Here is a 12,152-nt window from a genome sequence, read left to right as displayed (position 1 = left end):
GTTGAGGGGAGTGTGTGAAAGCTCTCTAGCAGTGAATTCTAAGGGCCTCATTGAATTACAAATTCCAGCATTCCACAGGACAGAGCAATGTCTGTTAAAGTAATATAAAACTGTTTTAACTGTGCAAATGCAAATACAATCATAGAGGTGTGTCAATTTGTCCATGTCTAAGTGTCATCTGTATGTTTCTGAGGGTCAAATATGCCTTTGTTTTTGCTAACAAATAGATATATTCAATATTTAATATATTCAGGTTAGGTATCTATTATCTAAAATCCTTGAGACCAGAAGTATTTTGGATTATTTTGGAATATTTGTATACACACAATGAGATATCTTGTAGATTGGATCAAAGTCTAAACACAAGACTAATTTATGTTTCATACACATTTTACAACAAAGCCCGAAGGTAATTTTACACAGAACATTATAAATAATTTTATGCATGAAACAAAATTTCTGTACATTGAACTATGAGAAAGCAAAGGTGTTGCTATCTCATCCACCCATGAGGACTATTTCAGATTTTGCCGTCTGTGGATTTTCAGATTTCTGGATAAGGAATACTCAAGCTGTAGATAGGTTTTATAACAGATTTTTTAAAAAGCTACTTGTTTGGATAGGCTCATGCAAACCTCATTATGAATGTACTATTTCTAGTTTCCATCTAGTGTTGTGATGTAAATTACATGTACCATTTTCTGTGCTGTGCCCCTATACTTTTGTGCTTTGCATATGCCATTCTCTCTGGCCTGTGCATGAAGTAGCAAGGCCTATATGTTTTGGGAACTGCCTTTTGGCTCAATGGAGGCAGGAGAGGGGGACAAGATTGAACCAATTTCAGTTTTTTACTCCTGCCTTCTCTGAACACCTGCCTGGCAATTTTGCCACAAAGCAGCTTCATGGACTCTCACAGGTTCGCTCAGCCCAGCTTCCCATCTGGGTTGGTGGGGGTGTGATGGATGGCTCCTGGCAGGGGGAGGAGAAACACACCATTAAAGAATGAAGCGCTGGCGAGGGGGGGACAGCACAAAGCGTTAACTGGTTCCGATCCCTCATGGATGGGGCAGTGTCGACTCAGCCTTCTAAGTCGGGATGGGGGCAACTGTGCTCTGGGGTTGGGGGAGAAGATGTCAGAAACAGAGAAGGAAACAATCAGTAAAAAGCCACATCCAAAACCATGGAAACCTGTGGAAAAGAAAAGTATAAGTATATGCCTCCATCCCCAATCTTGGAAAAAAAAATCCCAAAGCAATGCAGGGGAAGGGGATCAATTGTGCTTTTAGAGCAAACTAAACAGAGAAAGAAAGAGAAATACACAGAGAGAAACAGAGAGAAGAGAGACATGGATTGGATAGAATCAAGCCTGGCTTTTTGAGTTTTGCTACTTTGAAATTAGATAATTTGTTGGATTCCTACAACTAACTTGACAGCTTGTTCCTTGTCAAGACAGACTTACTGCAGTTGTGACTCCTGGCAGTTACAATAGGTTTATCACCTCCAGATCTAGTCAAGATGTTCAATTAAAAATACATTGACTAACCCCTTCTTTCATGCACCACCCGCATCTTTCCCCAATAACAGACAGAGTCAGTGATCATGACTGCAGCTTTTGTTTTAAATAAAACAGGTAGAAAAGAAATAAATAAAAAAACACAAATAAAATCACCCAGGATTGATCAGAAATTTTTAAAGGAAAGGAAGAAAAAGAAACAGTAAGCAAGGAAATTAAAAGTTTTCCATATTGATGTGGTTAGTATACTGGAATAATGAATGTATATGTGTTCTAGAAAAAGGTTATTTCCTACGTGTCTCCTGTGGATTTCTACATTATTTCATTATTTCATTATTACAGCACAGAAAATATTTACATTAAGAGAAAGGGGCTCTTTAGGACAATTAAGATCATAAATGTGAAGGGCTGGAGGAATTACTCTATTAAAGAATCTAGCTTTGGAATTATCACCAAAGAACTATGTATGCTTGAGGTGAAATTCACACAAAAAAGAGAACTCACAAGGAGATTAACATGTTAAATTTTATTCTCAAATTTTCAGAATGAGGACAAAATCCCCATCATTTAAAATGATGTCACTTAGCCTGTACATGTCTATATTTGCCACCTAAGTGACTTCACAAACATTAGCATATTAGCTGTGAGAGACTCAAATGAAAACTCCTACTCCACTGAGTAGCAAATTTTAAAAAGGCCTCTGTTTCAGGAGCGAACTAAACACGGTGATCATGATCTTACTGTGGATAATATATATGTATGAAAATGAGTCTCAATAACTGTAGTGGTATTTATTTTTCTATGTGCATAGAACCAAATTTCCAGTCTTATGAACTGCTTAAAGCTAGATTGCTTCCATAATGGAGGGGAAAAGTTCATGGTGTATGTAAGTGCCTGAAAATGTGCAAGAAGTCCTGGAAGAATTATTTAGAAATGCCCAAAATGAAATAAATAAAGAAATACATAAATGAGAGAGAAAAACACTTTTCTTTTAAAAAAGGAAAACCAACTTGCCATTATTCTTCTGTATTGTGACAAAATTTTATATGTAAATCTCAGAAAAAATGAAGCATCTCCTTAAAAATCAGGATTTGGGATGTTTTTGATTTCAAAAAGGAAAGAGAGAAGTAGTGGTTGAGGTAGGCCAAGGTACCCAGTTGGTTGCCATGGAAACATGAAGAAAGGAGCAGAGAGAATCAGTTGAATGATAAAAGACGCAGAGAACGGTTTGGAAAAAGTCTATTTCCCCTGAAGGAAGTAAAACCGGAGAGAGGACATCCTTATCCCAGACATTAATGGTGCTTTCCCTCCACATGTGAGCAAGGAGAAATGGAAAGGTTTGGAGGGGGGCAGTTGTTAGATGAATGTTTGATCACCTTTATTTGCTGGGTGTTGTTTTAGTTACTGGAAGGTTTTATTTCTGCAGAGGGAGGGGATGCCAATTAAAATTAGTGAGACCAGAGAGAGAAGAGGTGGGGAAACCAAGGGAAGGGAAGGCGGGAGGTTAGGAGGAGAAGGAGCAAGGAGAAAAGGTAGAGGAAGGTCACATTAAATATGGCCACAGAGAAAAAAAACAAGGTGCTGGGTTAAGGGTGGGGTCAGTGGTAATGTTGTTGTTGTTTACCTTTCTGTTCCACTTCTACTTTATGCATCGGAAGGGAGAGAAGAAAAATATATTGAAAAAAAAGGTGCAAGAAGGAAAAAAAAGAGAAAAGAGATTAAATTGCTTTTGTTTCTCCCCTCCCCCACCTGAAAACCGTTTTTCTTTCTTTCTTATACTGCAAATTTTCCCTCCCAGCACCCCACCGGCCCAACAAACCCCAAACCCTCCCACTTGGGAATCATTGCAAGGCAGAGAGCCTGTTGGGTTTGTTGTTGGTTAATAGTGGCATTGTATCATTCCTCCCTCTTGGTCCCCCCCGCCCCCAACATCATTTGATCAGTGTGTTCTTTTGTTGCTTTTAATTTTGTGCCGTTGACATTGCACTTAAGAAGAAAAGTCAGAAATCAAAACCAACCAGGAAGAACGACAAAGAAACAAAACACAAAAGGAGAGGGAGGCTGCTGGGAGGAAAGCATTTGGTGTGATGTGAGGAGAAGAGCAGAGAAGGGTAGAGGGACAGCAAAGTACAAAACTAAGAAAAGAAAATGAGAAAGGAAGAGCTAGAATTTGAAAGGGAAGGGGGGTAGTCCAGAATATTTTGTTGCTTTCTAAATAAGACTGACCTATCCTCACCTCAACAGAATTGCCTAGGCAGCCTGCCAGTGAAGCCATCTATGCCATTTTCCCTATGTTCTGATTCTTTTGTAATGAACTACAGCATTCTCAACCATGAAAACCCACTGGGTGACGTTTAGCAAGTCACACTCTTTCAGCCTAAAAAAGGCAAAGCCAAACCCTTTTTGAACACATTTGGGAAAGGAAATCCTGATAGATCTTGCCATAAGTTGGAAATGACTTGAAGGCACACAAGAACACATACACATGTTGTTCTTGTGTGCCTTCAAGTCATTTCCAACTTATGGCAAGATCTATCAGGATTTCCTTTCCCAAATGTGTTCAAAAAGGGTTTGGCTTTGCCTTTTTTTAGGCTGAAAGAGTGTGACTTGCTAAACCTGTAGACTTATGCCAACTGCTTGAATGTTATAGGATTTCCTTAGGCAAGGGATGCTCAGACAAGGTTTTGCCAGTGCCTTAAGTAGTCATATCCACATCACACTAACTTCCCGTTTTTTTCCTCTGATGTCATTCTAGACCACCTTTCAGGTTGTTGGTGTCAATGCCAGTATATAAGCTGCAACAGAATGAGTGCTGACACTGACTCGCTATAAGGCTTTTAAGGGGGAAAAGTCTCAAGGATTAGGACTTGAGACTTTGATTTGTCTTATATTTCTTAAAGACAAATCATGAACACTGTCACTCAGGAACAACTCCTTGACTGCATTTCCACCCAGTTTCTGATGCCCAAAGCCCAACATCATGTCCAAAATTAAAACATACTAAAAAAAAAGAAAGGGGGGGGGTTCCTGCTATGACCCAGTTACTGCAATAATAACTGAAATAATAATTGTGTGCAGTTTTTTTAAACAACTATATTGGTTTCTAGCTCTGGACTGAAAAAAACAACCCCACCATTGGGCCCAGGAAAGGAATAGGCATCATCCGTTAATAATGTAGAAACATTGCTAATACAGTAGAGTCTCACTTATCCAACACTCGCTTATCCAACGTTCTGGATTATCCAACGCATTTTGGTAGTCAATGTTTTCAATACATCATGATATTTTGGTGCTAAATTCATAAATACAGTAATTACTACATAGCATTACTGCGTATTGAACTATTTTTTCTGTCAAATTTCTTGTTAAACATGATGTTTTGGTGCTTAATTTGTAAAATCATAACCTAATTTAATGTTTAATAGGCTTCTCCTTAATCTCTCCTTATTATCCAACATATTTGCTTATCCAACGTTCTGCTGGCCCGTTTATGTTGGATAAGTGAGACTCTACTGTAATGACAAAGGGAGGGTGGGGGTTGTCCAATTCTTAACTACAACCATTTCTTCATATCTTGTAGTGAAATTAATCAGAACATATTGGTCTGCTCAAGTTTATAATGAGGTATATTTCCCTTTATTTTTTTCTAAAAGAGCCAGATAAGCATGTATGTTGATGCCTGACTATTTTTTTCAAAGCTTTAAAAATTTAATTTAAAAGGAAATCTTTGGGCATTGAAATAGTAATTGGTAATGGGCATAATTAAATAAGGACACCAAAACCCAAACATCTTTAAAATTATGCCAAGATATGTCAAAAACAATTGACCCTCACTTTCATAGGCAAATGCTAAAACACAGCAGGAAGGAAAAGGGTGCAGAGAAATAGTGCTAAGGATTGAAGGATGGAAGGAAGTGGTGCTGAAATATTTTCCAATCCTGCGGAGATGGCAACACAAGGCTCACACCAGTCAATAATCAAAACCTTGCAGGTTAGTGCCAACAGACAGCTGGCTCAAGTTTAAATCCAAACTATATGGAGCAATTGTGCAGTTGATGTTGAACTGGGGACATGGGTTTGCACTAGTAAGATCACAACCTGACAAAAGGTTTGAAAATATGTCAGTTGCAGAGCTATGAAAATATTTCTGGATTATATTTTTCTAAAATCCCCCAATGACCATGGCAAAGGGGTGGGTGGGAATTATATTTCAAAAAGCAGTGTTTCAAAACTCTGCTTGTAAAAGTGGCATTTAGAACAATTTTGGGGAAGCAGTACCTCTCAAGACATTATTGGACTCCAAATGTCATTAAACCTACCCAAATGTCAAGAATGTGAAACAATAACATCTGAAGGGCTAAGGATGATGTTGTTCTCCATTTACATTACAAGGGAATTAAACAAATTCATGGAAGACTTATCAAGAGTTTTTAACCGCTTTAACTAAATTAACCTCTATGTCCACCAAAGAATTCCATTTATATTGTGAAGAGAAACCAACGAGGGCTTCCTTGATTTATTTTGGGGTTCCTGGAAGTGTGTGATTGGATGCCATTGCCAATAGAGAGACAGAATGTATGGACCTGGAATATGGAAAAGGTATTTTTGGGACTACAAATTCCCAGACTCCTCAAGAATACAGCAGACATGCTGGCTAGAGGATTTTTCGAGTTACAGTCTGAAAAGTTGCCTTTCCAAATTCTATTCAGATGTAGCTGGGTTTTACATATATGTTTATGTATGAGGAAGAATAAGACTGCAGTGATCTTGCTGTTCATCTGGAAAGGTAAACTGCTAACATAAGTGGCAATGGTAGTAGCATTGTTAAAGGTGAACTGTGCCTGACTCTTCACAAAACTGTGATTAGATCAACCAAATTGGGAAAAGGAATGTATGGAATGACCGATATGTAAAGGAACATTGAAAGGAATTGGTTTTCTGTACATATAACCACATTTATCACCACATTTATCTTCTAACTAGTTCCTCTTAATAGAATTGAAAAAAAAACTCTGAATTTTTAAATGTAGTATTTTCTGTCAGAAACCTTAGGGAAGAACTGCCCAGTTCCACATAAGTGACAAAAAATATAAAGTGCATAGGTTTAAGGACTTCTGTTGCACTTCAAACAATGCCTCTGTATTTATTTTTGGAATTTCTCACACTCTTAACTATAAAAAGCTTATCTTATTTTCAATACATTTGCATTTCTCACCAGATTTGTTGCAATGCTATAAAATTACACTTAGACGCATAAAAGTAAAAAGTCGTTATTGAAACAGAGGCATGTTTTTAGATGAGATAAGCAGGATATAAAGTTATTACGGTAATCACACAAATAACAAAAATCTTGTAATTTCTAAACAAATTCATGATTTGGCAGTTTATTTTATGACGGATTGATATGTCCTTTGTGATTTTGGTCACATCTTAACATTAAACAGATGGGATACTGGACTATTCTTTCTGCTTGGATTAGTTTATTCCAGGATATCTGGAAAACTGGTTGATGTTAATCTCCAAAATTATAATAAGAATACAAGTGATATCAGGTTACTCAATAATTCCCACAAATTTGTACTGAACAGAGGAAAGTAAAAGTAAATAGTCAAAGAGGTTCTTGGCTCAGGAGTCAAGAACTACTTTAAATGAATTACTACTGTTACCGAGAAACCAACATTTATGACAATATGCAGATCTTAACTCTCCATGTATGTAACGACTCTATATTTCTTTAGCACAGCGGTTCTTAAAGTGTGCTTCATGGAGTCCTTGGGGCTCCGGACATATACTGAGGGGCTCTGAGCTTCCCTCCTCGCCCTCTTAGTTCCAAGCGCGTGCAGCGAGGGCTTTCTCTTCTCCCTCCCCTTTACTCTTCCTCCACCTCAAGTACATGCCCAGCAGTGACTTTCCCTCCTCTTCCCTGCTGCTCCCTCCCCAAGCGTGTGAAACAGTGGCTTTCTCACTGCCAGGGAATTAATGCGGGCCCAGAAAGAAGTAATTGCATGGAGGGAGGGAGGGAAGGAGGCCTTGCGTGGAGGGAGGGAAGGAGACCTTGCGTGGGGGGAAGCCACAGGCGGGTTCCATGGCCAAGCCTCCTTCCCACTCCTATTAGTTGCCGCAGCGGCAGCAGCATTGTCCTCCTAGGGCACAGATGCTTTCTCCCATGCCCCACGGAGTAGATGGCCCTGGGGTTTCTGCTGTTATCATTATCATTATTACTACGAAGGCTAGATGGCCATCTGTTGTGGGTGCTTTGATTGTGCTTTTACTGCATTGCAGAAGGGGGTTGGACTGGATGGCTTCTTGGGTTGCTCCTATTATTATTATTGTATTACACAGCAAACAAAATAGATATGCTGGATTTCGTATCCCAAAATCACAAGTCGAACACTTCCCCAAGTGTCTAAGACTGTGTGATGTATTTTTGGATGATGTGTGCAGACCCCAGCAGGGTGGCCTTTTGCAGTTGGCAGATCGTAATTTTGTCAATGTCTATTGTCTCCAAATGCCGACTGAGATCTTTTGGCACGGCACGCAATGTGCCGATCACCACCGGGACCACTTGTACTGGTTTCTGCCAGAGTCTTTGAAGTTCAATCTTGAGGTCCTGATAGCGGCTGAATTTTTCATGTTGTTTTTCATCAATGCGACTATCACCTGGGATGACATCATCATCATCATCATCATCATCATCATCGCTGCTGCTGCTGCTACTATTACTATAGAGCTTGTATTGCCATCTGCCAGGGATGCTTTGTGCTTTTCCTGCATGGCAGAAAGGGCTTTGATTGGATGGCCCCTGGGGTTTTCCACTGAAATACTCTTAAGTCTGTGTTTGTTAAAACTATTCTTCATTTTAAATATTGTTTTTAATTCATTTTTTGCACTAGAAATGAGGCATGTGCAGTGTGTATAGAAATTTGTTGTTTTTTTCAATTATTTCACACAAATATTCTCCATCCATCTGCCACTGGCCCAGTGAATCTGTCAAATTTTAAAATGCAATGTGTCAAAAGGTTTGTCCACGCCTGATATATATAATATAATATAACTAGCTGTGCCCGGCCACGCGTTGCTGTGGCTAGGACTTAATTTTTCTTTTCTTTTTGTTGTATGAACGTAGAGGCGTGGATGAGAGGTTGTGCTGTCAATTTTCAAGTTTGTGGGGCATTTAGTTTAGTTGTTTTGTCCGGTGCCGTGATTCCATTACCCTTTTATATATATAGATAACATTTGTATCTATATATTTGTATTTTGTATTTGTATTTTGTATATATTATGTATTTGTATTTTTGAAGCTTTTGTTTCAAAAAGGGCTCAATGGCTGAAAAAGTTTGAGAGCCCCTGCTTTAATGGGTATGTGTGTCACGACCCAGGCTGCAGAGCACCAATAACCATACACAGAGGCCAGAATCTATCTAATATCTTTATTGTAGGAATATATAAAGTTAATAAAAACAAGTGTAGAAAATAGTCCAGAATTAGACCTTTCAGGAAAGGTCAGAATTAGTCCAGAAAAGCAATGTCCAATAAGAAATATTAAGGTCCAAAGTTGTAATCCAATAACCGAAACACTCACTTTGCCAAGCAAAGTGAGGGGAGATGACAAGGTCCTTTAGTCCATGAAACTTGAGCGAGGCTAGGAAATAACTTGGTACTTGAAACAAGGCTTGAACGTGGAACAAGGTAACTAAGAACAAGAACAAGGTCCGTGGAATAACTTGATAAATCCGTGGAACAAGGCAAGGATTGATCCTGGGAAACAAGGCAAAGTCCGTAGATAAACAAAGGCTGGGAAGCAAGGCGAAGGCTGGATAGCAAGGCAAGGCTTGAGCAGGAGCGAGGCTTGAACCGGAGCGCGCTGTCCAGACACAACTCGCTCCGTAGGCTGACGAATTGACTCCGCGAAGTTACTACGCGGGTAAAACACCTAAATAGAGTCTAGCTTCCCGCCGAAGCAGTTCTCTGGGAATCAGAACCGAAAGCTAACTCTGAGACCAGATGTGAGACTCCCCAAAGATTCTCACGAGAAGCAGTCTTAATTGGCCACATTCTTAGCTGCAATCCTCGCACTCCTGCGCGAAGCTGAATCCAAACTTCTCTGTTGTTTACAAAACTCCCGGCGCAAGAATACGGGAGAAGTAGGCTCTGGGCTTGTTTGACATACTTCTGGGAGACAACTTTCTTGCAGGTGCAAGGTTCCCAGATCTGCCTGGGAAAGATCTGGCTGAGAGGAATCCAGTTCAGACTGGGAAGGTAAAAAACCCAAGTTTTCATCTTCATCAGGAATTACAATGTCCTGAGCAGGACTACAAGGCCCATGGGTCATCACACTATCCCCCTCCTCAAGGCCCCTCCCAAACTGGGGCCCACTCCCCGAGGCGCGAGGTCGCGGTTTGGTGGGATAGGTCTGATGAAAGCGACGGGTTAGATCAGGAGCATGGACTGTGGAGGCGTCTTCCCAAGAGCGTTCCTCAGGGCCAAAACCCACCCAGTCAATGAGATATTGTAGGCGGCGGCGGTGAAAGCGAGAATCCAAAATGTCCTCAACCTCGAACTCCTCCTCCCCATTCATCAAAACAGGAGGGGGGGCCGGTTGGTCTGTATCAGGTCGCACACCATCCGCCGGAAGGAGCAGGGAACGGTGAAACACTGGGTGAATGCGCATTGAACGCGGAAGTTGGAGTTTGAAAGTCACGGGGTTTAATTGCGCCACCACTGGATAGGGACCAATGAAACGGGCATCTAACTTCCGGCAAGGGCGGTGGGAGGGCAGAAAGCGAGTGGACAGGAAAACCCGATCTCCTACCTTGATTTCAGGGCCCGGCTGGCGATGTTTGTCAGCGTGGCGTTTATAGTCCTCCTTGGCTTGGTCCAGTTGCTGGAGCAAAAGTTGTTGCACCGCTGTGAGTTCCTGCAGCCAATCCTCTGCTGCGGGAACCTCTGAAGTTTCAATGACAGGGGGAAAGAAACGTGGATGGAAGCCGTAGTTTGCAAAGAACGGCGTTTCTTTTGTAGAAGCTTGAACTCCATTGTTGTAGGCAAACTCAGACAGTGGTAACAGAGAAGCCCAATTGTCCTGTTGATAGTTTACATAACAGCGAAGATACTGCTCCAAAGTGGCATTGGTGCGCTCCGTTTGCCCATCTGTTTGGGGATGATGAGCTGAAGATAAGCGAGAGTCTATGCCCAATAGTTTTTGTAGTGCCTTCCAAAAACGAGAGGTGAATTGAGATCCACGGTCTGTGACTAAACTCTTGGGCAATCCATGTAGTCTGAAGACATGTTGAAGAAATAGATCCGCAGTTTCCTTGGCCGTGGGGAGGCCTTCGCAGGGAATGAAATGGGCTAACTTGGTGAATAGGTCCACCACCACTAAGATCGTGGTGAATCCACAGGAAGGTGGTAGGTCAGTGATGAAATCCGCGGAAATTATTTCCCATGGGCGAGATGGGGTAGGAAGGGGGTGTAAAAGCCCTGAGGGCTTCTCCCTTCGTATCTTGGAGCGCTGGCATACTGGGCAGGTGTTGACATATTTTTCCACATCCTTGCGGATCTTGGGCCACCAAAAATCCCTTAGGATCAAATGCATAGTTTTAAATAGTCCGAAGTGTCCTGCTGGTTTGCAGTCATGACACAGACGAAGCGCTTTTTCCCTGCCCGGTCCGGGTGGGATATAAACATGATTTCTATAGCAGAGCAGCCCATCTTTAAGCGAAAAGGGGAAATGCAGACCTTGGCGAAGTTGGTCCTGCGCCCAGGCATCTGCTTGCTGACTAGCCCTGATTTCTTGAGCACAGATGGGTCCTGGAGTAGGGGAAGTTGAACCAATGGGAATGGATTTGGTGTTCCCCACCGTGAGCGTGGCAAAGTTCTCAGGTTGTAGCAGTTGGGATTCAAAGGTCTCCTTGCGTCCTGCAGCGTATTCCGGTTTACGTGACAGGGCGTCTGCTTGCTTGGTTTGGGCTGGGGTCACATAATGGATCTGGAAGTTGAAACGTTCAAAGAATAAAGCCCAACGTTGCTGCCTCTGATTTAGTTTGCGGGCAGTTCTTAGATGTTCTAGATTACGATGATCAGTGTGGACTTCAATGGGAAATTTGGCCCCTTCTAGCCAATGTCTCCAAGTTTCAAAGGCTGCCTTTATGGCCAGTAGTTCTTTTTCCCAAATGGTGTAATTCCTCTCTGGTGTGGTTAGTTGACGAGAATAAAAGGCACAGGGGTGGAGGTGATCTCCCACCGGTTGTAAGAGTACAGCCCCAATTGCCACATCAGAGGCGTCCGCTTGCACCACAAAAGGGGTTCCAGGATTTGGGTGCTGTAGAATTGGCTGGGAGGTGAATAGTTTCTTTAGTTGCTGGAACCCTTTCTCTGCTTGATCAGTCCAGCGGAAAGGCTGCTTTCCACGGATGCAGCTAGTGATGGGGTCGGACCAGCGGGCAAAATCTGGAATGAACTTGCGGTAGTAGTTCGCGAACCCCAAGAAACGCTGCACCTCTTTCTTGTTAGTTGGCGCCCGCCATTCCAATACTGCTGAAACTTTGGCTGGATCCATGGAAAGCCCTAGAGGCGAGATGCGGTAACCAAGGAAATCTACCTCTTGTAGATCAAAAGCGCATTTTTCCAGCTTGGCATA

General features: G+C 41.7%; 1 protein-coding gene across 4 annotated transcripts in view; it reads right to left on the bottom strand.

The window, feature by feature from the left end:
- adgrl1 (adhesion G protein-coupled receptor L1) overlaps positions 1-12,152 on the bottom strand; it is a 242,388-nt gene that overhangs the window by 63,657 nt on the left and 166,579 nt on the right. The window contains exon 1 of one of the 4 annotated variants that reach the window (XM_062970518.1): positions 3,138-3,892. The exons of the other annotated variants lie outside the window; for them this stretch is intronic. Coding sequence (XP_062826588.1) covers positions 3,138-3,165 — 28 coding nt within the window. The 5' untranslated portion in view covers positions 3,166-3,892. Of the gene's footprint in view, positions 1-3,137; positions 3,893-12,152 lie in introns of those variants that run through there. 4 annotated transcript variants of the gene reach the window in all.

Source organism: Anolis carolinensis, chromosome 2, assembly GCF_035594765.1.
Source record: "Anolis carolinensis isolate JA03-04 chromosome 2, rAnoCar3.1.pri, whole genome shotgun sequence".
NCBI classification, from domain to species: Eukaryota; Metazoa; Chordata; class Lepidosauria; order Squamata; family Dactyloidae; genus Anolis; species Anolis carolinensis.
Note: the sequence above shows the minus strand (reverse complement) of the source record. Positions and strands in the feature narration are given on the sequence as shown.